The following is a 27,021-nucleotide window of genomic DNA, read 5'->3' on the forward strand; positions in this document are numbered from 1 at the left end:
GAGATATTAAAGACAAATTTGGACATTCTATAACTAGTGTAAGGAGATTCATATTCTTCATGTAAATTAATCCTATATTAGTTTTCTTTCCAATGGCAGGAAGACTTTTCTATGTTCATTGCAGCCGTTCTCCTGCAAGGTCCTGAGGTGTGGTCTAGGTGTGTTCAAATGTAGGTTAGTCATTCATCCATCATCTTGTCATTAGCATGGCGTCTGTATTTAATCGGGGTTCCTGCCTTCTTCCTTCATCAGAAATCAGTTTTTATACACTATGAAAACTACAGCCCATTATTAAAAAGGGGTTCTAGGTGAGATTCCTGGCACTTATATATAGGAGAAGCAGAGAAAATATCTCTTTCACACAAATTCTATGCCAAAAGAGCGCACACTATACAAGTACTGAATTCTACCACAAAGTCTTCTGTTTGCAACCTTTTTTTCATAAGCAACTGGTTGCATCTTCATCTCCTAGAAAATGTTACTGAGTTATTGCTATGGTTAGTGTTTTGGTGGTGCTTAGAAAAAACATGCAGATCAGTACTTCATCTGTTTTGTGCATACTAATGATTGGTCCCTACCCTAAAATGCTTGCAATTTGAAGGGAAAATGAGAAGGCAAATTTGAAGGGAAGATGAGAAAAAAAATACCAGCTTTAGAAATAAAGACTAGTTGCAAATACCTGATTGAGATGGGAGGAGTATAAAGGCAGAGCTAGGCTGTTCACAGTGATATCCAGTCACAGGCCAAGAGGCAACAGGCACAAATGAAATGAAATTAGAAGAAATCTGATTTAACCATGAGAAAAAACTTTTTTTTTCCTTTTTTTTTTTTCTTTTAAACAGTGAGAGAGGCCAGGTGTAGGGACCCAGTTTCCCAGTTTGGGTTCCCAGAAAAGATCGTGGAGTGCCCAAAGAGGTTGTAGAGTTTCCATTCTTGCTGTCCTGAGCAACCTGCTGGAGTTGAATGTGCTTTGAGCTGGCGGTGAACTGGATGGTCTTCAGAGGTCTCTTCCAGCCTCAAAGATGTTCTAATTCTGTGCTTGCCAGCTTGCCACAGCCGTCACGGGAGTTTATTGTAGTGACTAGAGCTGAGCTCAGGCCACCAAGCACTCTGTTCTGACCCAGCTAAACTTGGCACATGATCAGAGGGGCCTGCTCCCCACATGCCAGATCACAAGATAGGAAGCTGGGATAAAGACTGCTCTATTTTACTCCCACGTTCTTAGGCTTCCGCCCCCTGTCCCCGGGCCATTCTTGTCACTGGGATCACCTGTGTACAATGGCATCCTGGCCACATTCCTTTTACCTGGCCACACTGTCAGGCAAGTGGCCCAGGAGTCGTGAAAGCCGCTTGTGCTGCCACCGGATTCTTCTTACAGGAATGGATAATCAGGTACTTTTACATGAAACGTTCGATTTATTTTATTTTGCTTATGTAAGTGTTAGCAAATACAGTATTTTAAGCCCTTTTCGTATTAGAATCATCACTGACTTCAGCTGGAGATGATCATGCCCACACATGGATATGCAGGAGACAAACAAGCAGACTAAATCTCAAAAAAAATCAGATTGTCCCACTGCATCAAGACTAGTCGTCCTGCCTTAGTGGCACTAATGCATTAGTCATTTTAAATTGTGTTCAAGATCTTTGCCTGTAATTACTATTGTTAACGAGTCTATTGTTCGTAATATGGTAGATGTTAGCAAATGAGATGTGGATAAACATTTGATAGTAACAAGCAATAAGTTTGCTTTAAGTAAAATCAGTTTGAGTCTAACCAGGACAATCACTCATGAATAAAAAAAAAGTCACGTGTAAGATATATATTCAGCAAAGTTAGGTGTCCAGTAAAACTAGTTTCAACATTGTTTGCTCTACTTAATCTCTTAAATTATAATGTGTGAGTCATGGCCCTTAGATGATCTTAACCTTTACTAGAGGATACCCTGCTTTCTGTTCGGCAGCATAAACAACTGAGCAAGGACTTGTGTGGACTTGGTGAACGCAGCAGGACCCTTTTGACCATACAGTAAGTAATGCACCCTTTTCTGTGAGAAAATGTTATACATTGTATGCAAAGTGATATTTTCTGAATATTTAAATTGAGAAATTACAGTATTCTCATTCAGGTTGCGTTTTAGAGCTTTTTACTTTGAGCGTTTTACCTTTGTTCTAAAGTTAAAACAATAAGTCCTCTGTGATATAGGGCATGTTTGTATGACATAACTCTCTCTAAGAAAACTGCAAAAATGTACTACATGAGATGACGTAGAAGGGGGGAGTAAAGGATTACCCTCAAAACCTGCTAGAGAGTTTAGGAAAAGGAAAGCCATGAATGGAGCTAAAGGCTAGAAGAATTCGAATAAGTGTGACTAGAGCCAGCCACGGACAGATCAACACAGTTTTAATGTATTCTAGACATGGAAGTGAACAGTCTGAAGGAGGCTTGGGATGGGGCTCGGGCTGAAGCGGATAGCCTTCTTAGCAACAGTAGTATTGCTGTGCCCGTGTTTTTGAAAACATGTAACAGAAAGAAGAATTATAGTCTATGCTAAAGCAGAGAGAAGCATTCTGATCTGCTGGACTTTGGGAGAACCAAGTCTTTGGAATGTGACAATGATACAAAATCATGGTGAGATCTGGTGATTGAATGAGGCACTGAAATTTTGTAAAGGTATGAGAGTTCGTACCTTGTTTCTCACTACAAGTCAGACAATTAACTTATTTTTCCCCTTTGAAAATCCTTATGTTGTTCTTGATAGTAACTTCTTTGAGAGTACTTTATTTTAGAAAATATTATATAGGTTAAGTGGTGATGTGCTACAGCATATGTTTTGGTTTTCCAGATATTCTACATCTTTACATTCTGCTGTCTGATGATAAAAGTTGTTGAAGCAAATTAATGTTAGTTTCTAGTGTTCAAAGTGTTGGTATGGACATGGAATGGATGGTTTGCATGCTACTCTAGAAAAGGCTTCCCTCTTTTATGGGCATCTATTAGTGTTGTCTCTGCAGAGTTTTACTGATTTGTCTTAACATTTTGTCATTTCAGCCTTCCCTGCCAAAATCATCCTTGGCTATCTTTCTTATGATAAACACTATGTTCTGAAACTTCCTCAGATTTCTTTGAATTTTTTTTTCTCCAAAATAAACTAGAGCAGATCTGGTACATTCACTGCCCTGGTCCTTTGTATGCTAGCAGGCATGCTTATTTCCATTTGCTATTCTGCACGCATACTCATTTTCCCTTTCTTAATAAGCAACATTGTATTTCCAGGGTCTTCATAGCTTCCTAATTGCTCAAAGTAGTTTTATCTCTTTTGGTAATTATGCAGATTTTTTCTAATGGTTCAAGCTGTATGGAATGACCGTACATGTTCATCTCTACATCGTTATCTAGTGTATTGACTTTATAGTGTCTGTATGTTTATCCTTAGCCCACTTAAAAATGTCAAATATTTTAATATGCGATGAAGGAATATTGTGCCTTTCTTCTGCTTTGATCTTTCATCTTGCTAAGTATAACTGACTGTCCTCTACTGGCTCCCTTGTCTCTCTTCTGTATACTTTTGCCTTTCAGTTTTTTATCACTTAAAGCTACATAAAAATTAGAACACTGGAAACAAACAATTTCAAAGAAATTGTAGCCTAACCTTAATGTTGTTGTCTTTGGCATTATTTCACTTGCCTTTGATCTTAGTTTTTCTTCTTTCATGACCTCTTGAAGAGATTGAGTAATTTTTCAAAGTCTGCTTCCTTGAAATAGAAAGCTGGTATGTTCAAACACATTCTGTCCCTGCTGAACTCAGGTTGCTTGGAGTCACTGGTAAAGAGCCAATTCTATACTGTGAAGGGTTTGACTTATTGGTAACAACTAAGTAAAAAGATTTGTAAGATCTTTCTTCTCTTCTTTTACAGAGTTATAGAATCATGAAGCTGTTGTTTTACCTGTGTTTTTTAATTATTGGAATTCATTCTGAAAGTTATTACTATGAGAGTTATCAACAAGGTGCAAGAAACCAGAATCAAAGAGGCCCAGGAAACCAAAATATGCTACAGCAATCTATAGGGAAGAGCGTTTGTCGTTTTGCGTGTTGTTTCTACAAAGAGATTTCTTCTCGTGAAAAAAATGGGAATATTTTCTTCTCTCCTTTGAGCATCTCCACTGCTCTTGCAATGCTGACTCTGGGTGCTAGGTCAGACACTCTGACACAGATTCTTAGGGTCCTTAACCTTAATCCACGTGATATTTCTGAAAATGATGTACAGGAAGGTTTTCGTCAACTCATGCAAATGCTAAACAGAAGAAATAAAGAATTGCAGGTGAATATGGGAAATGTCCTGTTTGTACTTGACCGACTGAAACCACAAGATCAATTTATAAATAATCTCAGAAACTTTTATGAAGGAGAAGTTTATCCTATGAACTTCAAGAAGGCTGATCAAGCCCAGGCGAAGATCAACGAATATGTAGCAGAAAGAACCAATGGGAAAATCAAGAACCTCATAAGTAACCTTGATCCACTTACGGAACTTCTCCTCATTAGCTATATTTATTTTAACGGTAAGATATATATATATAGTATTATCCTACTTCATATATTATTTCCCCAGGTCAATCCTGGGTTTCACTGCTTCTTTTTAACAGTACAATTTCTAAGAGAGTATCCTAACTTGTTTGCCTTTTGATCCTCACTCACACTTAATTATAAACAGTGTTAGAAGTTATTTTCTGATTAGAAGTGCTGATAATTGCTTAACAAAATTTAAGGCAAATTATCCTGATATAAGGCAATTATTCCCTTTGGTATTTCTTGTTTCTTTCCTGCGGAGTAATAAGTGAAATATGCTTTCAAGAAGGTGTCCCTATAAAGTAGAGAGCATCTAGACCTATACAGTCTGTTAGGATGTAAACACTTTCTTAAATGTTTTGATGAATTGGAATGTATTTATTCTCCACTTCAGTGGAACAGTTCAACAAGTTCAGGGTTCAGTTCAAACAATTATTTAAGATATAGCTTAACATCATTCCTAAAATAAGTCTTGTACTTACTCAGTAGTTTTGCTTTACTAGCTATGTTTATGTACCCAAAGATAATTATGTGACAATAGCTTCACACCGATGTCCCCTTCCTTTTTTACTATGTTTTTAGTATTAGAGTGATTGTCCTGATTTGTGTAAGGCATAGATTTTCAACCTTCTTGTTTTGATTAGTGTTAGTGATTAGTGATCCTAGTATTTTCCAGTGAAGAGACGGACCCCCTGTATCAAATACAAGCCTACTGACAATAAACTTTTCTTCTACTTAATTCATGTAGTCTGCAGATTTTTAGAGAGATCTGCAGACTGCTGTTCTAATGAGAAAAAGAAAAGTAATTGTAAGGCTTCATCAGCAGCCAGGTAATAGATACTGACTCTTCCTTCAAAGCTTCTCACTCATATTCTGAAAGCTAAGCAATTGCACTCAGAAAAATAATATTATATGTATTTTTTTCTAATTATTACTGATAAGCTTTTTAATTAAGACAAAGGTGGCATTTTTTAGAAATGCTTTTCTTCATTAACTCTTATTCTGGATGCTTCTACTCCAAGTTTCCAAATACCAGGTTTCCTCCAAAAGTAATTCAAAACAATATTTTTGTTATGCTTTGCTTTATAACTGCATCTCTCCTCCTTTTGTTTCTCTGAAGTTTTGCCTGCAACCAAGTCGAGATTTTCAGAATCAAAATGGTTGATATTTATTAATTTTCTTGAAGAAATAAATGATAGTCTACAATAATGTTTCCAAGATAGAATTTTAATTAGTAGGCATCAGGAACTTCATTCAAAATAGGTGAAAAAGCTGCTGTTTTTTCTTTCGCTAAAAGGTGGTCTAAGGAGAAGAAACAATACATTGGGTAGAGCATCCTACACTGTAAGAGGGAAATTTTGATGCACTATAGGAACAACAGCCTGAAAGATTTCATATTGCATTGTATTACAATTTTCACATATTCTCAAAATGGAATTTTATTTAAGATAAGTGTTCATTCTTTTACCTGAAGTGATTTCCCAGCTTCTCCAAAGCTATTGGAAATTCAGCATTAGTTTTTCAATTTTTAAAAATGGAAAGATTAAGGAAGAGCACTAATAGCAGTAATATGGATTTTTATCTTGAAGTTGCAAATAGGTCGGAAGTCTAGAGGTTGAACTTAATCTGGAGAGTCTTTGTAAAGTTCAGGTGCCTGTGTAATCAGGCTGTGCTTCGAGAGTCTTGCCTACTTTCTCTGCCATACAATTCTTATTACACAGTTTTGGTGACTCTCTCCCCACTTCCTGTGGTATCCTTAGTTTAGAAGGTCTTTCCTGAAGACTGGACTGTGGCAGTATTTGCCTGGCTCTTGGCCAGAGGGCATATTCTTCCACCTGTCCCTTATCATTCCTTTTTTTTTGTTGTTTGTTTTTTTTTGGGTTTTTTTGTTTGTTTGTTTTTAAATCAGCTCAGTCTCTGAAATGGATGAGATATGTAGTTGGAGTTTGGCTTAGAAATTCCAGTGAGCATAAGAATCTTTCAGAGTTTCAATGTAGGCAGTTTATTTCACTATGAGTAAGAAAGAAGCCTTTGGAAATTTAATGTTGTGAGTGTGACAACACAAACAGTAGTTGTTTTCTGTTTTGTTTTACTTTTAACCCAGCAGCCTGCCTGATAGAATTAATGTCTTAATGAGCCATCAACTAAAGTAGCACATTAAACCCTTCTTTGAAAGGATTCTTCCTCATTTCTTTAGGAGATTCCTCCCTTACTTCATCCCTCATAAGTCTATTTTGGCATGGAAAAAAGTGAAGGAGAAAATCTTTCTTATTCTTACCTCTCATTTAAGAGCTGTATCATATTTGGTCCTTATAGGCACCTTAAAATTACTGTCATATAGAAAAAAATACATAATATGCACATAGTAATGCACATAAGAACACTTATATCTCATCTAAATAAAGTATCTTGTGTCCTGCTGTAAGAACCAGAGGTTTTCTTACAAATCACACTCTTCCTATTGTGAGTTACTGTTGAATTATTCTGAATATGCAGTAAGATTAAGTGCTCATTGCACACTGGTTTATGTCTGAAGCTGATCCAGTTGTACCAGTTTTTTTTTTATCATCTATGAATGTGTCCTATTGTTTCTTATCCTAAAAATATCCTATAATTCCATCTCTTATGTTTCAAGCTGAGTGGGAAAAACCCTTTGATCCAAAATACACTAAAAAGGAGAAATTCTTTATGGATGGGAACAGGGCCATTCAAGTCCCGATGATGTTTGGAATGGGCATGTTCAAGCATGGCTATGATGAACAACTGTCTTCCACTGTGTTGCAAATGGATTATAAAGGAGGTGCTTCAGCCTTTTTTATTCTGCCTGATAAAGGAAAAATGAAGAAATTGGAAAAAAGACTGTCCTGTGAACGTTTGTCAAGATGGAAGACATTAGTCTCAAAAAGGTAAAATTCTGCAGTTCCTTGCTCAGATGATAAGCAGGGGGATACACTGGTTTAAACTGGTGATCCCTTGGTCAGGATACACAATCTACAGCAGAATTCCCACTTCTTAATGTGCACACTTAGGAGAACAATATTGCATTAAGCTACGCTTTAAATTAACTTTGAGATTACAGGGCAGAAAAGGCATATATCTTCAAAAAACAATTTTAGATTCCTGTTTCCACTTAGTGCAGGTGTATTAGGAGCCTTTGGTGGGGAGAGGGAAAAAGGAGAACATAGGAACAACATGTTTAATGAATTGCTATTAGATTTATGTATGCGTCACATAAGAGAACTTCACAAATATGTGCCTGAGAAGTCATATTCCCAAACATGGAACAACCTACCTAGAAGCCATCAATGTTAGGTGTAAAACTTCTAATTTAAAAAGATACCACTCCCAGATACCATCAGCCTGTCTAATGCAGCTCCCCTTTTTCATCATGCTCTTTCTCCTGCAAACTTGACGCCATCTCCTCCTTTTTTCCTGTAGCTTTCCAAATGACTTTCTCTGCCCCTGGGAGACTGAAAGATGGATTTGATGTAGGAAATGAATTGATTGAAGGGTCTTGGGCAAGCCATTTTTTTTCCGCGTTTCTCTATCTGCAACCTGAAGTTGATCCCAGTTGCAGTATTGAGAGGAGTGCTATTCATTGCCATTGGCTGTAGGATGGGGGGTAGTGCCAAAGTATTACCTGGAGAGGGATCTGGGATGTATTTAATGGCTGTATTGTAGAGAAACCACTTTCCAGAAGTGAACAGGATGTATCCTAGTGCTTCCTGCCTGGTCACATTGTTGCTGTGCGCTAACTGCTTTCCCTTTCCTGCCTGTTGGCAGCAAGTGGGGGCTTGTGAATAAGTCTATTCCTGTAATAGCAAGACAGATGATGCAATGATAGTTGCATCCTCAGTTGAGGCAGCAATCAGCACCATCAGAAATTAGGTAGAAGTGAGAGATCAGCAAGCTGTTATCAATCCACTAGCACTCTTATCTTTGGGTACCAGCCAGATTTGGCATTAGATTCATGGAGGTGCTGTGCTAAGGTGGAGGTATGGGCCCTTTCCTTCTCTCTTGTACACTGCATGACTTGCTTTGACCAGCTTTGTTAAGTGCTCCACACTCTGCCCTGTACTGGAACCCTGCTCAGTTGTCTCGGTTTCTCACCAGAAAACTGTACCTATTATCACTAGTCTCTAATTCAAGATACACTGTTTCTGACTGTAAATGTTCTAACCTTAAGAAAGAAATTTTAGATCCTCCCTGGGAGAGCAAGCAAGAAATGAGTCAGAAATACAGAACTTTGCTTAATTTATAGACAGCACCAGACTTCCCCCCAGCTTTATATGAATCAGACATTAGATTGGATATAGAAGAGAATTAGCTGTTGAGATAGAGAGACTGGAGTCTATCCAAGTGCTTTTGTTTTTTATTTTGTCATCAATAAAATAATCACCACATATTATCCTAATCCTTTAGTGTATCTTTTCATCTTCTCTGTTTTTGATTTATTTGATGAGCTCAGAGGTCTTTTTTTTTTTTTTTTTTTTTTTTTTTCCCCCCCAAAAGTGACCAGTGAATTTGGATGCCCTGGATTTTTAACATAGCCAGGATGAGATGCTTAGAAGGGAATTGTTTTGTCACAAGGTGAATACTCTGGATCATTCAGCAGTGAGACATACTTAAGGTATCTCTAATCAAAAGTCCAAAATCACTGCTGGCTTTTGAAAAAAATCGGGTGAAGAACCTTAGAGAGGTGCATTAGGGAGATGTTGTGCTCAATGATTCCTGGATCAACCTCACTGTTCATGGGCTGGCTAACTGCAGTCAGTGAGCCAATGGCTTAGAGCCCTAGCCTTTCAACCAACACTCCGGCGTTGCTATAACCTCCGCTACTTCTCCTTGAATTAATACCACAATATATCTCCCACCTAGGCTAGAGAGAACATGTAAGCAGAGTGTGCTTTGGGGAAGAAAAGCAAACTGAGTTGTATCTTGGGTGTCCATGTTATAATATGATATCTAGTTAAAAATGTCACCATATTCTTGCACTTCTTTTCTGGCAGCTCAGCAAATGTGTATCTTCCAAAATTCACTCTTTATGGGAAGTATAACCTAAAAAATGTGTTATATAAAATGGGCGTTGTGGATGTATTCACTGATAAGGCTGACCTTTCTGGGATCACTGGACAACCGCAGCACAGAGTTTCCCAGGTAAGTCATACTGGATCTAAGATAACTGACACTCACACCACTTTCCTTACAAATGTTCATGAGGCAAATCTCAGTTAAACGGCTTTGCTACACATGAAAATGCAAAGGCAGTTTCTGACACCCAGAAAAAGCTTTCACCAAATTTACTTAGCCTGAGAACAAAGTTGAGCTGCAGCAGATTACAAGCCTATTTTTTTTAATGTGTAGGGCCTCTTCGATGTGTGTGTGGCCACTTTATAAAACAGACATGCCCAAATCAATGCAGCTCTTCACCCTGCTGTCTTCCTGCAGTGTGCTGTTACATTCATCCTGTTGCTGCTTCCATTCGTGTCCAGCTTCTATTGCCTGTCTGTGAGCAAGTAGAGAGCAGTAGAATTTATCACTGCTATTGTCTTGGGGAGGGGAGAGATACAATATTTGCCTTTAATGTGTTTGGGAGAAAGAAAAATGTGATTATTAAAAACATTGGCTTTCAGTTCTGTGAGCAATGAATCACATTAGTGCTAGACCTTAGCGAAAGATAGAGGCAAGTCATACTTCAGGAGACCATAATTTGAGAGCACTGACGATCACAGCCACTCTGCAGTACAAATTTCATCATCTAATACTAAGCAAAACAACCACCCCACAACATTGAGTGGCAGTTACTGAATTAGGGTTTGCAAATGCCTTGATTTTGCAAGATAAAATTTAGTCTTCTCTGGTCTAGCACTGTATTTTCAGTATTCCTTAGTTCCCATGTTTCAAGACATTAAGGAACATGGAAAAGGATTCAGTGTACTATTTACTGTACTAATATACCTGTTATTTCTTCATCTATGTGAATTTGTCAAAGACAGTTAAATGTGGTGCCTTCTAGGTTTTATTCTAGCTTCACCAATCTGCACTAGTGTGAATAGGGAATAAGATAAGAAATAAAGCAAATATATATATACATATATATATGTATTTCTAGCAAGGAAATATCCCTATGCCAGAGATGAGCATTTCCTCTCTAGGGCTAAGGAAACCATACCTCATGCAGGTTGCTAATTCGTTTTCCAAGTTTTCTGTCTTTGTGAACTCATTAAGTTCACAAATAAAAAAGACTTGCAATGAACTCACACCTCTCCTCCTGCTGATTTTTCCTTACCAATAACTTATTCATGCACTTTTATCTAAAGTCCTTGTTTAGGTAACTAACTTTCTGCCTCCTTGGTTTGTAACATATCTGTTTCTTCACAGGCTATTCATAAGGCTGTGGTAAAGGTGGATGAGACTGGTACCGAAGCGGCAGCTGCCACAGGCATGGAAATAGTGCCCATGTCCGTTCCTGTTACCATTGCATTCAACAGGCCCTTTCTAATGTTCATAGCTGTAGATGAATATTTATTGTTCGCAGGAAAAATTAATAATCCTCTGAAAAAAGATTAAGTTGATGTACTTGTTAGGTATGCAGTGATCACCACTTTTAAACACAGTGTTTGACCTAATGAGTATAGCATGGCTACAGAGGGCTCTCCGTCCTTTAACCTATGATATTCATTGTTTTGTTCTGTTTTTTTCAGAAGAGACTATTCATCAGTTGCATGTTTGTTTGAGCCTTGTATTATTATTTTTAAAGAGGTTTGCATTCAGGCAAAATTGTCATTAAATCTGGGACAAAACAGGCCGATGTAATACTGACAGCATAGACACATCTCCTAGTGGGGAAGCTGCCGAGCATGTGGGTGGAGAGGATTTTGTAAGCCTGTTTATTCCTTCACCTGTCTTTGCATTGACTGACAAATGGGTGCAAGTTATGGCACTGTGCTACTTGTCCCCATTTTCCTACCAATGCGAAGTTCAAATCTAGCACAGCGCTTAACATACATAATGCTTCCTGCCTTGTATATACCACTGCTGTCCAGCGAGTCTGATACATCCTTGCCTTTCAGCTGTCACACCATCCAGGCTGCTGCAAAAGGGTCTTAAAGAAGGTGCATTTTTTCCCCCTGTAGATGTTACAGTCCAAAAGCTTTTCAGGGCAGACATGTCAGAATTGGGTCTAAGAAAAGAAGAGGTAGATCAGATCTCTGCAATTCAGCTCCCTGAAAAAGGCCTCTGTGAATCAGATATACAACTTAGAGCAGCCAAAGGGTGACCCTTAGCCTATGCCTTCCCCCTTCTAGAAGCCTCCAAGCAGCAGGGAACATCAACCATCTTCCCATCATGCTAGTGCCTGTACACTATCACCCAGCCCTGGGAGAGCACTTGCAGTAGTAAGCACCAATCCAGTATTTTTGTGGGATCAAGTATCCTACTTGTAACATTTTATATCCCATCTCTGACATTTACTGTGTCTCATGCTATAACCCCTTCTGTTCCCAGACTATCCAATAATATGACACTGGTACTTTATTTCTCATCCGCTTCATGGTTAGTATAGTCATGGTATTATAGGATCTGTCTTCATTGTTAGGATACACAGTACTATAAGTCACATTCATAATGCATATTGTTTTTCTTAAGTTGACTTTCCTGTCATTTTTTGCCTCCATTTCTAAACATCTGTCAGTATTTTATTTCTGTGCTCATGTTCATGGTATATATCTGATATCTGGTTGCAGGAGGGGTAAATTACTGCCTAAAATGGGTTAGTCTGTTAAAGGGTATTAAGCATTAACACCAGTTTTTGTTTGGCCTTGAAATATGCAGACAAATGTACTACAGTAGAAAACTGAAAATTAATAAACATGACATTTAAGAGTCTCTAATTTTGCTATTTTTTTGTGACTGGGAGTTACTAAGATAAGTGATTCAAGTAAGTTTTTCATCAGTGTCAACAGTACTGCTCATATATATTAGATCAACATGGTAATGGCACTAATAAGCTTCAGATAGCCTTCTGCTCTCTCCTGCTTTGGCATAAGCAGTAAATCTCTGTTCAGAGCACAGTAGGTTAGAAGAAGACATTTCTGGGAATTTTGGGCATTTCTTTAATGCTGTCATGTTTATTTCGAAGGCTACGCCAAACATACTATTTTCTGCTGTATCAGAGGCATAGTTCTATGTCTCTCATCAATTCTTTTCTCCCTTGACTCCCTCTAATAGCTGAATTACCAGCCTTATCTTGTGTTTTGAGCTGTGGTTCCTGTTTCTTCTACTGCCTAATTCCATAAACAAAATTCGGTTGCTTCTTGCATTTATTTTATATTAAGTAGTATGCAGCCCACAATTTAGATAAGACTTTTTCTAGCAGGTTATGAAAGCAAGACAAGAAAAGTGCATAGAGGTTATCAGCTTTTTGTAGTGGGGTCCATCTTCAAATAAAATCATGGTGATACAACGGAGAAGAAAAAGTAGATAACCTATTCAAATTAGACAGTGAAACCAAGAATAAACACAAATTTAAATAGATAATACACTCAATTTGCTTTCTTTTCTCTTTGACTGCATCACTAGATCATTCCATAGCAAATTTTGACAGAGAGTACTTTTCTTAATGGTTCTTACAGAACTTCGTAAATTTAATTGATTATTGATCTCTAGCAACTGCAGGGTCTTGCTGGGTAACAAACAGTGTTCTGACATAACCAGATCTTAACACTATGGCTCTGAAGAATTATTTGCAGATTGCTTTCCCAAGAAAAATCCAAAAACCTAGACCTAAATAGAAAAAAAAGTAAGTGGGAAATTTACACCACAAAGTAAAGGCAGGTACTAAAAGTAGGAAGAGAAAAATCAGAAAATTGAAGCGTTGATGAAATCAGGGGAAGAGTCTCACTATAATGCTAAGTATAAAACCGTAGTGAGACAGGACAAAGATGACTTTGAGAAACGATTTAGAAATCGTCATAGCAGCTAATAATAAATTCTTTCTCAAAGATATGAGAAGTCCACAGAGAGCCTGAGGGATGAATAAGTGTTCAGTGTGTAAAAGAGAGCTCAAGATGAGTGAAGCCAGAACACGAAAGCTCGGTCCATTGCCCATGTACTTCCTTTGCAGTGGCTGAGCCTAAGGAATTATTGCTAGTTGAAGTAACTGTAGAAGAGTTTTTAGAAAAAAAATGAAAGACCAGATGACAACAAGTTGCCAGAACCGCTTAATGTTCATGCAGAAGTTCTTACTTCAAAAAGGAATATATTAAACTTTTCACTGTAGTATATCACGTTCCAGTCTCTTTACCACAGATAACTGCAATGCAAGATTTTTTTTTTTTTTTTTTTACAGGGATACCAGTGAGCATGTATTGAATTGCAGAACATTTAGTTCGACTTTTATATTTTGGGAACTACAGGATTTGTACATATGTAGACAAATATGCCCAAATAGGGAAAAGCTAACGTGACTTTGTTGAAGAATTAATTTGAGAGAGTTGACAGGTCAGTGGATTGTAGGAGTTTGATTGATACATGGTGCACAGTTTAGAAAGAAAGATTACCAAGGATTCTTCTAAAATTAAGCTAAGGAAAGAGGGCTGGCACTTGAATGATTAACGAGCTATAAACTTAGCGTATGCTACTCAGAAAATTCAGAAATCATGTGGAAATGTAATGAATTATGAGGTGACACATTTTGCTGGTTATCCCACTTTGTTCATAGGTTTTAAAAGAAGTGAACTGTGTGACTGTACTGAGTTGCTCACTGATAAAATGACAGATAAAATGGAAATTCACTGTCAATACATGCATATCAGAGTATATGAAGAAGGAAGTTCTATGATGCTGACATGCCCAAAGTTGGGAGAGGAAGTTACAATCTTAATAATTTCCCTGAAAGTAATTTTAAAATTTTCTTTTTTGGTGTTACTGAAAAGTGGTAGAAAAATAGTTTGTCACTTATAAAACAGAAGTCATTGTGAAATATTTTTAATCATTTCTGTTTGAAAATGCTGACAAAGCCAGTATGTCCATGAAAATGTTTTGATTTGTCCTTTCTTAAATGGAAGTTGCTCCCTCAGCTAACTTCTCAGAAGTTTTTCTGAGGAGACTGTAAGGTACTACAGAGACACTTAGGAATCTCTTTGTGTAACCTGTATAATCTTGGAAAATCTCTCAGGTACAGAAAAGGTTTATGAGCATTGTCAAGTAGTTTGTGTCAAGTGAGTTCCCAGATGCTGAAGTTGAAGCTCACTTAAAAGCCTGCCAACATCGAAGATGAAGCAAAGAAGGGATCCCCTGGCACAACGTGTTGCTGAACTTGTTAGCTTTGGCTCTGCACTGAGTTCCCACAAAGCAGTATTAGAAATAACTGCTTTTATGGTAAGCTATAAAGGGAAGTGTGTTCAGACCATGCCTCTAAAATTTACCACGTTTACGTCAAAGATGGGGCAGTGAATCCTGACAGACTTTGTTCTGGCTTGTAGAATTCTGTTTCTGATGAGGTGGCCCTAGTCATTGTGCTTCACAGCTTATTTCAGGAAGGTTGTATCTGAATATTTCAGAGATGTTAGAAGAGCAGGGGATGTTAAATATCATCTGTGCTGTAATATTTGGGTGTAGGGTTTGAAGTTATAGTAATTAAGAGTGCGGAGGCGAATTAGAAAAACAAACGTGTTTGTTAAGAGATTAATTCAATCATCATTAGTAGGAAAGCTGGAACATTCACAAAGGCTAGAGACCAGTTCAAACTGGTTTTCATAATCCCCACCCACCTAAGCTCCACCAAAGGCATTAATTTAAGAGCATTGCGTCATCATGGAAAAAAAAGGGAAAAAAAAAAAAAAAAAAGCAACTCTCACTGGTTGATCAATGAACCTGAGAGCAGGACATTGTCACCTAGAAGTTCGTGTGACCTAATTAACCTTTCTGCAGAGTCACACACTCAGAGGGCAACTCCATGGCTGGGACCCATTCTTGCTGACCCTGTGCTGTTCTGCTCTGTGGGAAGAGACAAGTGTTTTGTAAAAATGAGCTTAAATAAAAGCCTACTTGGCTTTTCTTGGCCTCCTAAGGTTGGCATTTGCTAGAGTCTAGATTTATTCACAATTCCCTTCCATTGACTCCTAATCCCACCTTCCCCCATGGTTCTTCAACAAACTGTACTGCTGTTGCTTGCCAAGCTGACAGAGGTTGGTGTGGGTAGAGGCATGGTGTGCCAAGGGAATGAGAGTGATGTGACTGTGGACAATGTGAGGAATGATAGAGAAAAGTAATCTTAGAACAGGTATTAGTATATAGAAGTCAGCAGCAGGCACCAGGCATGGGACTGGCTAGCTTGGCGTAAGCAAGTTTTGATCTATATTGAAAAAGTCACAATTCAGACTGATTTCTGTTAAAATTAGCTAACTTGAGATATTTTTGCGATATCTCATTATATGGAAAAAAATGACTCTTTTTATTTGTTTGTGTATAGATTTAGAGTAGAATTTTTTAAAGTCACTCAGTGTTGGCCTAAATATTCTTCCTACATAATTAAAAGTAGTGGTCAGAAGAACACTTAATGCATATTGTATATATTAAAAATAAAACTGAAATATGTTTCCTCTCTGTATGTGTTACTTGGTGGACTTGTGTGTTTGCACCCACATTTTCAGCAAAGCTCTTCTATAGGAATGGAGAGGCATTCAGGGAGTAACCATGAAAATTGTCTGTGACTTATGAGACTGCCTTCTGGGTCCTTTCTTTGAGCTTTTGTCAAAATCCACAGAAATTGTAAGTCACAGAATAATGTCGTCATTATTATTTGAAACCGCTTTGATTGGCCACACTCGATCATCTGCTTGGTTAAAAGTAGGCTCATCACCCAGCAGGAGAAAGGAGGTAAGGGAAGCTGTTCTATAAGATGGTCCCAACAAGCAACCATGGGCCAAATGGGAAGGTGAAAAACAACTTTTTAATGAAGGCTTTCAAATTTATGCAGGTTGCTTACGTCTTGAATTACTCATTGGGATGTTTCTTGTTAACCATATTTTCATGTTATATAGACAAATGTTTATTACAATTTTAAATACTATAATACTGTTTGAAACCCATAATTAATTGATTAATTTCTTTCTTTACTGCAAGAACATTAATAGGAAAGAAGGATTGACCTGTGGTTACAGTATTGGGTTGGGGCTTGGGAGTTTCTGATTCCCTTCCCAGCTCAGTCACAGATTCTCTTGTATAAGCTTAGCTTTTCTCTCAGCTTTACAGCTGCAGATGAGGGTGCTGGTCCTTGTTTTCTTTATTTAGACATCCAGAGCAGGATTCAGATCCCTTACCATAGATAACTAGAATGATTTTAAAAACACAAAGCTACACTGAACTGTCATAAAAGCATAGTTTCAGATGAGACAGTCCCAGCTGGCAGGGTCTTTGGGTCAAACTGCAAGGTGAAAAAGTGAACACAACAATCATATCCATCTGTATTTCCTCATACAGCATTCTTACACTGGTTCTGGCAACATATTTGCCAGTACCAGTGGCAAGATATGTTTGTTTTTCTCAGATATTTGTTTTTTTCTGTTGTGAAAGAAAGATTCCGGTAAAAGGGCTGGTTCAGACAGTGTCATGTGATGCATGAAAATTTTTAATACTTGCAATTTATTTGTGATTGATGATCTTCCATGCCACACTGGAATAAATATAGCTAGCTAGCACCTCTTGAATGCAATTATTAAGCACCTCAGGAAAAAAAATGAATTTTTGAATTGAAAAATTGAATTTTTGAAAAAAAAATAATTTGAAAGACTTCCTATAGAAGTTTGCAACAGAGGAAATTTTCCAATTTCACTCTTTGAAGCTGTGCATAGGTGCCTCCTACAGATCATAGTTTTTCAAACTGTGCAACACAGACACCAAGAGAGGGGCCATGATATTAAACCCCTCTTTGTTAAATTTAAAAAAAAAATGTAAATGGCCTCAAGGCTATTGGAAGTATTTTATTTTCACAATATATTTTATCTTGAATAAAAGTGGAAAGCAAATATGTAATTTTTATCTTACAGATGCGAAAAGCCCAGAAGACAGTATTAATGTTTCTAAAGTCAGGACTGCTTAACAGGGTTGGCAATAGATCTCAAATTCTCCATCTATTGCTGCAGTTGTAAGGCTGCACATCCCATTCTGAAGCCATTCAGTACTGAACATTATCTAGTCAATGGAAAAGTTTCCTGGAAATCTTTATTCAGTAAGATCACAACATGGTTATTTCATCAGCTATTTTTGATTGATAAAAGAAAAATGAAACAGTATGCTTACTGTTCTTACACAGAACCCTCTCTTAGAACTTATTTTCATACAAAATAAAAAAAAAATCAGAAGACAATTTTGTTATTAACATTCATGTTATAGAAACACTCAGGCCTCAAGTGAAGCTCCATGGTGCAAGATGTTACACAGGAGAGGGAAACAAGTCCTCTTTGAAACCTTTTACAAGTCACTTGGCAGGCTGAATAAAGTTTTCTAATCTTCATGTTCCTGGCTGTTCTGCTGCTGCTTCTTAAAAAGGGCTTAGATCTACTGGAAGTCCTGTCCTATGTCTGCCAACCCACACTCTTCTGAAACAGCAGTAGGAGGTTTAGCAATTTTTGTTGCTACACTACAGAGTGCAAATAAGGCCTTTTTTTTTCTTCATACATCTCATCCAGGATGTTCATCAAAGAGACATTTGATTTTTTTTTTCTTAACAAATCTCCCCTCACTCTTACTGAATGATCCTTCACAAAATTTATTAATATAACTAGAACCCGGGAAGGAGAGAAGAAGTCCATTTTTCTTTTTAACTTTGTACTCATGTTGCTGCTGTGCCAAAGTACTTGTGGTCTCAGTACTTTGTACTACAAATCTTTGCATTGCCTAATAAGATGATATAATAAACGCATAGGGATATAAAACTTTTTGATATTAAAAGTAACTTGTATGTCTATGGGCCATAATTACAGGATAGTTATTATTGTTGATAGGTTGACACCAAAGCTATAAATTCCTGATTTTAGATGTAGAAAAACACTGGACAAGATGGGTGGTTCTGTTGTTGCCCAGTAAGTGTATATACGAGTCATCAGTTAATTAGAAAGTTTATAAACCTGCTGACCTTTTGGAATGATTTACTCAAAATAAAAGAAATTGGCAGCAAGTTGTTCACAAGATGTTGCTAAATGCATGTAATACTCTATGAGTTTATTCTTATAAAGAAGCCAAATGTAAGTCGCAGAATGAAATAGATACTGATTTCCATGAAGTTCAAGCCAGCCACACCAGTTTTAATTGAGCTGTTAACTTAGTCTGAAGTAGATTTTGTCACTGAGTGATTGAATGTGGTCTTAACTGTCAGAAGTAATAAACCACATGAGTTTGGTTATTTTGGTATTCTGGAGTTTTTTCCCTATTACAAAGAATTAATTGAGAAGTAGGATCTGGTGCTGACCTGTATGAGTCTGGTTAATGCAGTGTCATGGTGTGGTTTTAGGGTTGAAAATTCTGGCCAGTGAAAAGGTGGAACTCTGATGGGCTCATGGAAGTGTGTGGTATACCTGACACCCATGCAGTCGTTCCTTGGTTTAGTTTAAACAAAAGTTGCCACTGCCCGTTATTGCTACAAATATAATGAAGTGTCAGGGGAATGTCTTGTTAAAGTGTAGCTTCATGTTGTTAAAAATAAAACAGTAATTACAAGGCAAATGAAAAAGAAAACAGGAAACATAACCATATTGTAACACAGCTTGTCATTGACCACCATGGCCTTTCATTCATTTAAGATGTGATGCGTAAAATAATCTCCATGCTGTTTTCACAACATTTTTCAGCTGGAATTGGAAGGAACGACTGCGGAGAAATAGAGAAAAGAACAGAGGAAAGCAAAAAGTCACAATGTTGAGGCAAGGTTTATCTATGTTCTCTCTCTCCATTTATCTATGCTTGTAATGACAAAATTACTCAGACAGCTAAGCAAGTATAGGAGCAAAATAGTGGTCACAGAGAGATGTCTTACTAGCAGATTGCTAACTTGGATGAATTTGATTAGGATAATCTTCTAGCAATTTGTTCATACTGAGTAAAGTTAATAGGAACAAGAATTACTTTTTTTTTTTTCTTTCTTCAAAAACTCTAACAATTTCAGTTTGTAGGGTGAGGAATCAGGAGAAAGAGAAGCAAATGTGCACATGATTGCATCTGTGGGAGTAATGAGAACAGCTTGCTACTTTTGCTCCCTCCACCGACCGGAGGTAGCAACTCAGGTGCACACAGAACAGAATTGCGAGGGGCTGGCGTTGGCCTCCTCACCAAGACATATAGTAGGAAATTCATGAAGAAAGCATAGCTGCCATACAGGCACAGGCAATAACTTGAAGTGCATATTCATGTTGAGGATCAGGAGGAAGACTTGACTCTGGCTGAGAATTTGGAAGAAAACTGAGATTCCACGTATGGCTGTCAGCATTTTGTGTGCTTCAGTTCAGCACAGAAAATCTGACTTTTATCATCAAGTGATAAAAAAAAAAAAATCTGACTTTTATCACCAATATCAGTTTCCAGTGATTCCAAAAACTCCTGATTTCCAGTAGGGTCCTGATTGCGCAGTGTTTGTGTTAAGATACTCCACATGGTTGGAGGCAACAAACATAACATCACCTCTACCATTCAAATGGCACGCGGTTGTTATCTCCATTGGCTGAACTGTGACCTTGGAAACCCCATTTCAACAATATTTGCTTTGTTCCCTCTTTTTTTTTATTTTTTATATGTGGCTTTATTTTTTTTTCTATTCTGTTTAATGTTTAACAGTCGAAAGAAACTAAGCAGCAAAAGATTTAGCAATATAAGTAGCAGTGTGGAGAGCAGCTTGGTGAGTTGAACCCAGCAGGATACTTCAGGTTTTGTAAGTAACGAATTCATCTTTCATAGAGACTTCAACCTGATGGTCTGAGGAATTTTCATGCTCAGTTTTTACTATTTGCATGTTTGTGACTTTGTTCTGTGCAACTTTTGCCATGAAATAACAAATAAACATCCAAGGAGCAATGGAACTTGCTCTTTCTAGGAGTAGTATTCTCAAAATAACCTTTTTTAAGATGCAGGGAAACAAAAATTAGGAAAGCAGAATGTTGATGAAATCACCTTTTAGGTTATAATCTCTCCTGGTGACTTGATTCCTGGTGAGTATATAAGACAATAATGGAACCATTGCCAAGGCCTTTAGTTGAGACTGGAGTGAATGTAGGGGATGAATGGAAAACCATAATTTCTGAATGTAATTTCCCCTTTTATTTTAATAGACAGACCAATACGAGGGTTTGGCTGAGATGTAATTTCTGAATTGCTTATTGAGGCATTAAAAACACATCCCACATTTAGTAAAGCCTTTCCAGTTTCTTCATCTTTGACATGATAATTATAAAATTTTGCTATCTAAAATTTTCAAGTTTCAAAATGTTAAAATTATTTTAATTAATATCTCTAATGAGAAAAAAAAGCATGTGGGGAAAATGTTCAGAATTTTCCAGCTTTTAATTCAAAGTTCTTCTTTCAAATTTTTGCTACTGGACTCTAGTACTAAGAGAAGTTTTTGAACTGATCTGTTACTAGCAGAAATGAAGAGTAGAATTCTGAACCATACCTAACATGAATTAGCTACAGGCAAATCATATTCTGTACTTCAGAAATTATTTGAAATTTTGATCAAGCTCTATCTGGGCACAGGAAGTGATCATGGATCAGGGTTTGCTTGAGACAGATAAAAATCCTCCTGTTATTATTTCATCAAGGATGTGATATTTCAAATAAGTAGAGGGAAAAAAATCCTACAAAAATACTTGTAAAGTAGTCTTTGTATATGTGGTTGCTTGATTAACTGCATTACATAAGGATTTTTTTTAATGAGTGAAGAAGGACAGACTTATACTTAAAACAGATGCCAGTAATTGATTCGTATCCCCATCCCGGGCCATCCTCCATCTTCTGAATTAAGCAGATTAAAATTTAGCATCACCCTCTCTCACTATCGGTCAGTAGTGATCACTACCTGGACTCATGCAGGCATACTAAGCACTCAAATTCTGAAAAATACGGGAGTACCCAGCTAGTATAAACAAGTCCACTACATAAACAGGCTATATAGAGAACAAAGATCAGTTATACAAATGAGAAAATTTACCATGTCATTAAATAAATAAAGCAGTTGGTTAATCACCAAGAATTCTAGAACTTGGGCTGCCATCAGAAACTCTACCTGGATCTTGTTTACATGGAAGACATAGTGGTCTCTTACATCTGGGAATGAGTAAGTTCACCTTAGCTAGACTAAAGTTGTCGGATAATACTTGTGCTTGCTCTAAGCAACCTGTGGAAATACACTCCAGGAAAAAAAAAAGGAGTGAGTTCAATTAGGCTATGAATGTGCACTGTCTGGAAAGTGGAAGGAGTAAGCACAAAAGTAGAAAGGTCTAGAAAAACTTATGTAGAAGATGTGGGAGCAAAACACTTATTTTAACAGATAGCTTGTTAAGTTTTGATAGAGCTTTTAAATGCTATGCCTCCTCAAATAGCAGGAAACTGAGTTCAATAAATTAGAAAATTGTTCCATTTCCTATGAACTACAGGAGGTTTGTGTGAAGCACCTCCTGCCAACATTGAGAGAAATCATAGTGAAAAAATCCATCATTTTTAACAGGAACATTCTAGAGTGTCAGAACTGGAACTGTGTTCCTCTTTTCTTGTTGGACCCAGCTAATGTGGCACATTACATGCATTAGCAGCAAGGCCCAGTTGTCTCCATGGTTGTTCTCCCATTTGTAATGAGCTATTTATAACACGATATGCATTTGGGAACCTCTAGGTTGCATTGATAGATCGTTTTGTGGAATTTCAGACATGTGTACCCCATATTCCCCGCAGCTAAAGAGTCTGTCTCTTTCTGCCTGGGCAGCCAAAACACAGTGTATGCATGTATGAACTAGGGGCTGTGCTGGAATATGTCCTTCCTCCAACCTAGAGGGATCTTCACATCCCACACAGCAGTGCCTGTGTCACCAGGTTAACCAGTGGTGAAGGGCACACCCCACTTAACCAAATGGGAGGTCCCAGTGTTCCCAGCACGTCCCTCCACCAGAAGAACCCAGTTGCTTCCCATACGCTCTGAGTACACGGCTGCTGTGCCAGAGCCTGCTGCAGGCTTAGGCCTCAGATTTTGCCTCAAGTTTTTGTAAATGTTTTTCTTCCCTAAATTATCAGGTGTGGCCAATAACTGAACAAGCAACTGTGAAGTAAACAAGGACGTGCATTTAAGCTGCACCAGACAGTCCATGTGTATTTCTACCCTGATGAAAGTGTGGGAGTTTATCCCACTTTCAGGGAAAAGTGAGTTGCCTCGAGTTCCTCACATTTACCACAGAGCATATGGCCAGGTACTGCAGAGTGGCTGATGCTTCTGAAATCCACATCCCGTCTCACCTCATGGCAACTTGTTTGTTTAGCTGTACTCCTATAGGACACAATGTTACAAGAAGATAAGATCGCTGTTAATATCGTTACACTATTTGGCTCTACACTTTCATAGCCAACAGAGAACAGTCTTTTCTAAGCATGTACAGTGGAGAATTGTGGTTTTATTAGAGCTGATATTTTAATTAATAATTTGTTTGAATTTATTAATGCTACTTGAAATTGTATACACAGCCACTTGAAATACTGTATGTATATTAGATCTTTATAGTTGCTTTATATGTTCATTATTACTGGCTACAAAGGTCATCATTACCTTCTGCTCATCTAATGACTGTTTATTTTGTGACAGAATAATTTGAAAAGAAAATGAAGGATCTCCTCTGCCTGTGTTTATTCCTTGCTGGTCTTTGTGCAGTAACCCATTGCCGCCAGGAAGACATCTGCCATGAAGTCAATAATACGAATCTGCATGATGGAGCAGAACATTTATTAAAGCATCATTGTGACAAGCAAGGCTCTACCTATGCAGATTTTGCATTTAGATTTTACAAGCAGGCTATCGCAAAAGAAGCTGACAAAAATGTTTTCTTTTCTCCCCTGAGTATTTCCACTGCCTTTGCCCTGCTGGCTCTTGGTGCTAAGTCAACCACTCTGTCTCAGATTTTGGAAGGACTGGGCTTTGGCAGTGTTCCTGAGACTCATGTAGAAGATATACATGAAAGTTTTCATAAAGTTCTAGCAGTACTGAATTGTACTGATGCTCATATCACATTAAATATAGGAAATGCCCTTTTTACAGCTATTGGGTATGAACCACAGGAGGCATTTTTAAAAAATACCAAACAATTCTATGATGCAGACTTTTTTTCTATCAATTTCCATAAGGAAAATGAAGCTGAGGCACAGATCAATAATTATGTAAAGGAGAAAACCAAGGAGAAAATTCCTAAATTAATTGATCGTCTTGGTAGAAATACTATAATGGTTATTGTTAACTACATTTATTTTAAAGGTAAGAAAAGCTCTATAAGGCACTCTCAATGATTTTTAATAGAATGACTATATGGGAAGGAGCTAAATTGTGTAGAACCTTAAAGGTAAGGATTAGCTTGGCCAAAAACAGAGTGACTACTGAGAAATATTGATTGCTTGACTTTTGTCTAATTTTCCTGGAAGTTGTGGACAATATAATCCCCTTGCATGGATCTACTGCGAGCAGTCTCTATGGTCTGGGGTGTCATAGCCAAGGATGTTTCTAAGATCTCCACACCGAGCATATGTGCCAGTCAGACCTTTAGGGGACTGATGTCCTTGCATTTCCAGGGTCTCCAGTATTACAGCAGACCCGTGAACTACCTGCCTGAAAATCTGTGGGGTAGCAATTTGGAGGTTTGTGTTTCTGAAGGCCTGCTTGAATTTTAGGGTTCTTTATTCTATTGATAAATTCCTAACCAGACTGAGTACAGTCAACTTGTATCTGACATGGCCTAACATGGGCATACGGAAAGGCAGAAAAGTCATAATGAGATTCTTTGGCCCCATGTTTAAGCCTGCCAATTTAAACGAAATAAAAGGCACAAGGGGGTGATGGGAACATATAGCAGCAGTAGAAGCAGGAGTCTTTACTTCTCCCGATCAACTTTTGAATCTCAGCAAGATAGGGCTTAGTTAAACGCAAACTGCTGAGCTCACTGCACGGCTAAAATGCCTCACTGTGTGTTATACAGAAGATTGAAATGATCTAGTGATCCCCTTCTCCCGTACACATCTCCTCATAACTCTAACATTGAAGTTGGTCTGATTTATATCAGCCATTTTTATGACCCTCACATATGGAAGTGCAACATCTTTTCTTTTCCCCCATTAGCTGCCTGGGAAAAACCTTTTGATCCTGAGTTTACCTATGAGGATACTTTCTTTGTGACCACAAATGCATCTGTTAATGTCAGCATGATGCGACGTGAAGATGACTATAACACTTACTATGACCAGGATCTCTCTTGCACGGTGGTAGAGCTGCCATACCAGGGCACTGCGCGAGCATTGCTCATTCTGCCTGATGATGGAAAGATGGAACAAGTGGAAGATGCTCTCTCAAAAGAAACTATTTGTAAATGGGATAACAAACTTGAAACCAGGTAATTCTTGGTAGCCTGATTATTGTATTTTGGGAAATAATGTTAATTTTTGAAAGAAAGCATTCGTTTCAGATCTCCTCCTGGATTTAATATAATGATTTTTAAATGATTGCCAAGATTAGCTCCAAGACTAGAGCATAACTGACTTGCTACTGCAGACTTTCTGACTTGACAGAAACGGACACAGCGCACCAAGAAGTACCTCAGACTTGCCTTTCAGCCTTTTGGCTACCATGCCTCCCCTTTCATGCTGCTAATGTAGCTTGTTTTTTCACTGTGTCTTGGATTTTATCCTTCTTTTCCCTTTTAGCCTTTCTCTCTTTGTTATACCTCCAATCTCTGTGCTCAGTCCATCTGCTTACAGTCTCTGCAGCCTGTTATTCCTACAAGCTTGTTAGATATGCGTATCCTGGCACTGGAAAAAAACAGTCACAATGAAGAAATGAGTTTTTTTCAACAGTAACTACTGGTACAAGAAAATGATACATCTTTCTCTGGATATCCATATTGCTCAGGGCATACAAATGCCACCATCAAATAACTTAGAAATCAAAGGAATACTTTCACGTGTCACTGCATCACATACTATTCAGCCTGCTGGTTGAAAAAGGATGTGTTGTGCTTCATTGCTGTTTTGTTTTCTCTGTTCAACAGAAGAGTAAATCTGCACTTACCAAAGACTTCTATCAGTGGGTCTTATGATGTTGCAAAACTGTTCAAGGAAATGGGCATTACTGATGTATTCTCTAGTAATGCTGATCTGTCTGGAATTACTGGCAGCCGTGATCTCCAGGTTTCACAAGTAAGTTACTAGAGAGAGAGGGTGGTAGTGAGTTTGTTGGTACAAACGGTTATATCTAGGACTTTCAAAGATGTCTTTATCATTCTTGTCTTGAAGTTATAAGCAAAACTCAGTGACATCCACAGAGTTGCTTAGTAATTATACTTTTATACAGAGAGGTTCTACTGTTCCAGCTTTGAATTTTTTGAATATCAATATGAAAAAGCTGGATATTAATATATAGGAGAGGAGTACAAGAATTCCTATGATTTTTTGGTACTAGAATACATTTCTCTACATGTAGTTACGTGAGCCATAAGTGAAGAATATGTCATGGACATTGCCCCAGTCTATGCAACTCACAAAATCACAGAATCACAGAATAGTTGAGGATGGAAGGGACCTCTAGAGATCATCTAGTCCAACAGTCCTGCTCAAGCAGGGACACGTGCAGTATGTGGCACAGGGTGACATCCAGGTGGATTTGGAAGATCTCCAAAGGAGATGCCACAACCTCTCTGGGCAGCCTATTCCAGTGCTCTGTCATCCTAACAAAAATTTAGGGGGGACTCTGACTTAGAGCCATTCAGTCATAACTCTGGTGAGACTGCATCTAAGGTACGTTCATTTATGGGATCCCCAGTTCAGTCTTGACACGGAAGACACTCCTGTTGCAGTATGTTGGAGATTTATTATACAACTGGGTCCACTGGATTTTTTTGATTCTTTATTCTACTAAATATTCTTTAAGAAGAGACTTATCTTCCAATCCTGCTTGCTGTCCCATACGTGCAACTGTAATTTTTGCTTCTTTTCCCTGCAGGCAATTCATAAGGCCCTGCTGGAAGTAGATGAGGCTGGAACTGAGGCTGCAGGAGCCACAGCCATAATTGTTACAAAAGTTCTTCTTCCGTCTGTTACCATCAAGCTCAACAGGCCCTTCCTTATTGTTATTTCTGATAAAGCAACCAGCACCACACTTTTCTTGGGAAAAGTTGTCGATCCTACTAAGAAGTAATTGCTGGATTATTCGTCATGCTCTACA

At 37.9% G+C, this 27,021-nt stretch overlaps 2 protein-coding genes across 2 annotated transcripts; both read left to right on the top strand.

The window, feature by feature from the left end:
* Window positions 1-1,968: 1,968 nt before the first annotated feature.
* On the top strand, window positions 1,969-11,332 carry LOC104580905 (alpha-1-antiproteinase S-like). Its single transcript, XM_088538825.1, has 5 exons — window positions 1,969-2,029; window positions 3,919-4,564; window positions 7,207-7,477; window positions 9,581-9,728; window positions 10,953-11,332. Exons 2-5 carry the CDS (start codon window positions 3,931-3,933, stop codon window positions 11,139-11,141), a joined length of 1,242 nt encoding a protein of 413 aa, XP_088394951.1. The 5' UTR covers window positions 1,969-2,029; window positions 3,919-3,930; the 3' UTR covers window positions 11,142-11,332.
* Window positions 11,333-20,344: 9,012 nt separating this feature from the next.
* Window positions 20,345-27,021, top strand: LOC104580904 (alpha-1-antiproteinase). The gene is made up of 5 exons (XM_088539705.1): window positions 20,345-20,493; window positions 23,407-24,069; window positions 24,925-25,195; window positions 25,850-25,997; window positions 26,800-27,021. The coding sequence occupies exons 2-5, from the start codon at window positions 23,424-23,426 to the stop codon at window positions 26,992-26,994; spliced, it is 1,260 nt and encodes a 419-aa protein (XP_088395831.1). The 5' UTR covers window positions 20,345-20,493; window positions 23,407-23,423; the 3' UTR covers window positions 26,995-27,021.

The sequence above is a fragment of the Tinamus guttatus genome, unplaced genomic scaffold (assembly GCF_059628265.1).
Source record: "Tinamus guttatus ecotype Peru unplaced genomic scaffold, ASM5962826v1 Tinamus_guttatus_pri_ptg000048l, whole genome shotgun sequence".
Taxonomy (NCBI): domain Eukaryota; kingdom Metazoa; phylum Chordata; class Aves; order Tinamiformes; family Tinamidae; genus Tinamus; species Tinamus guttatus.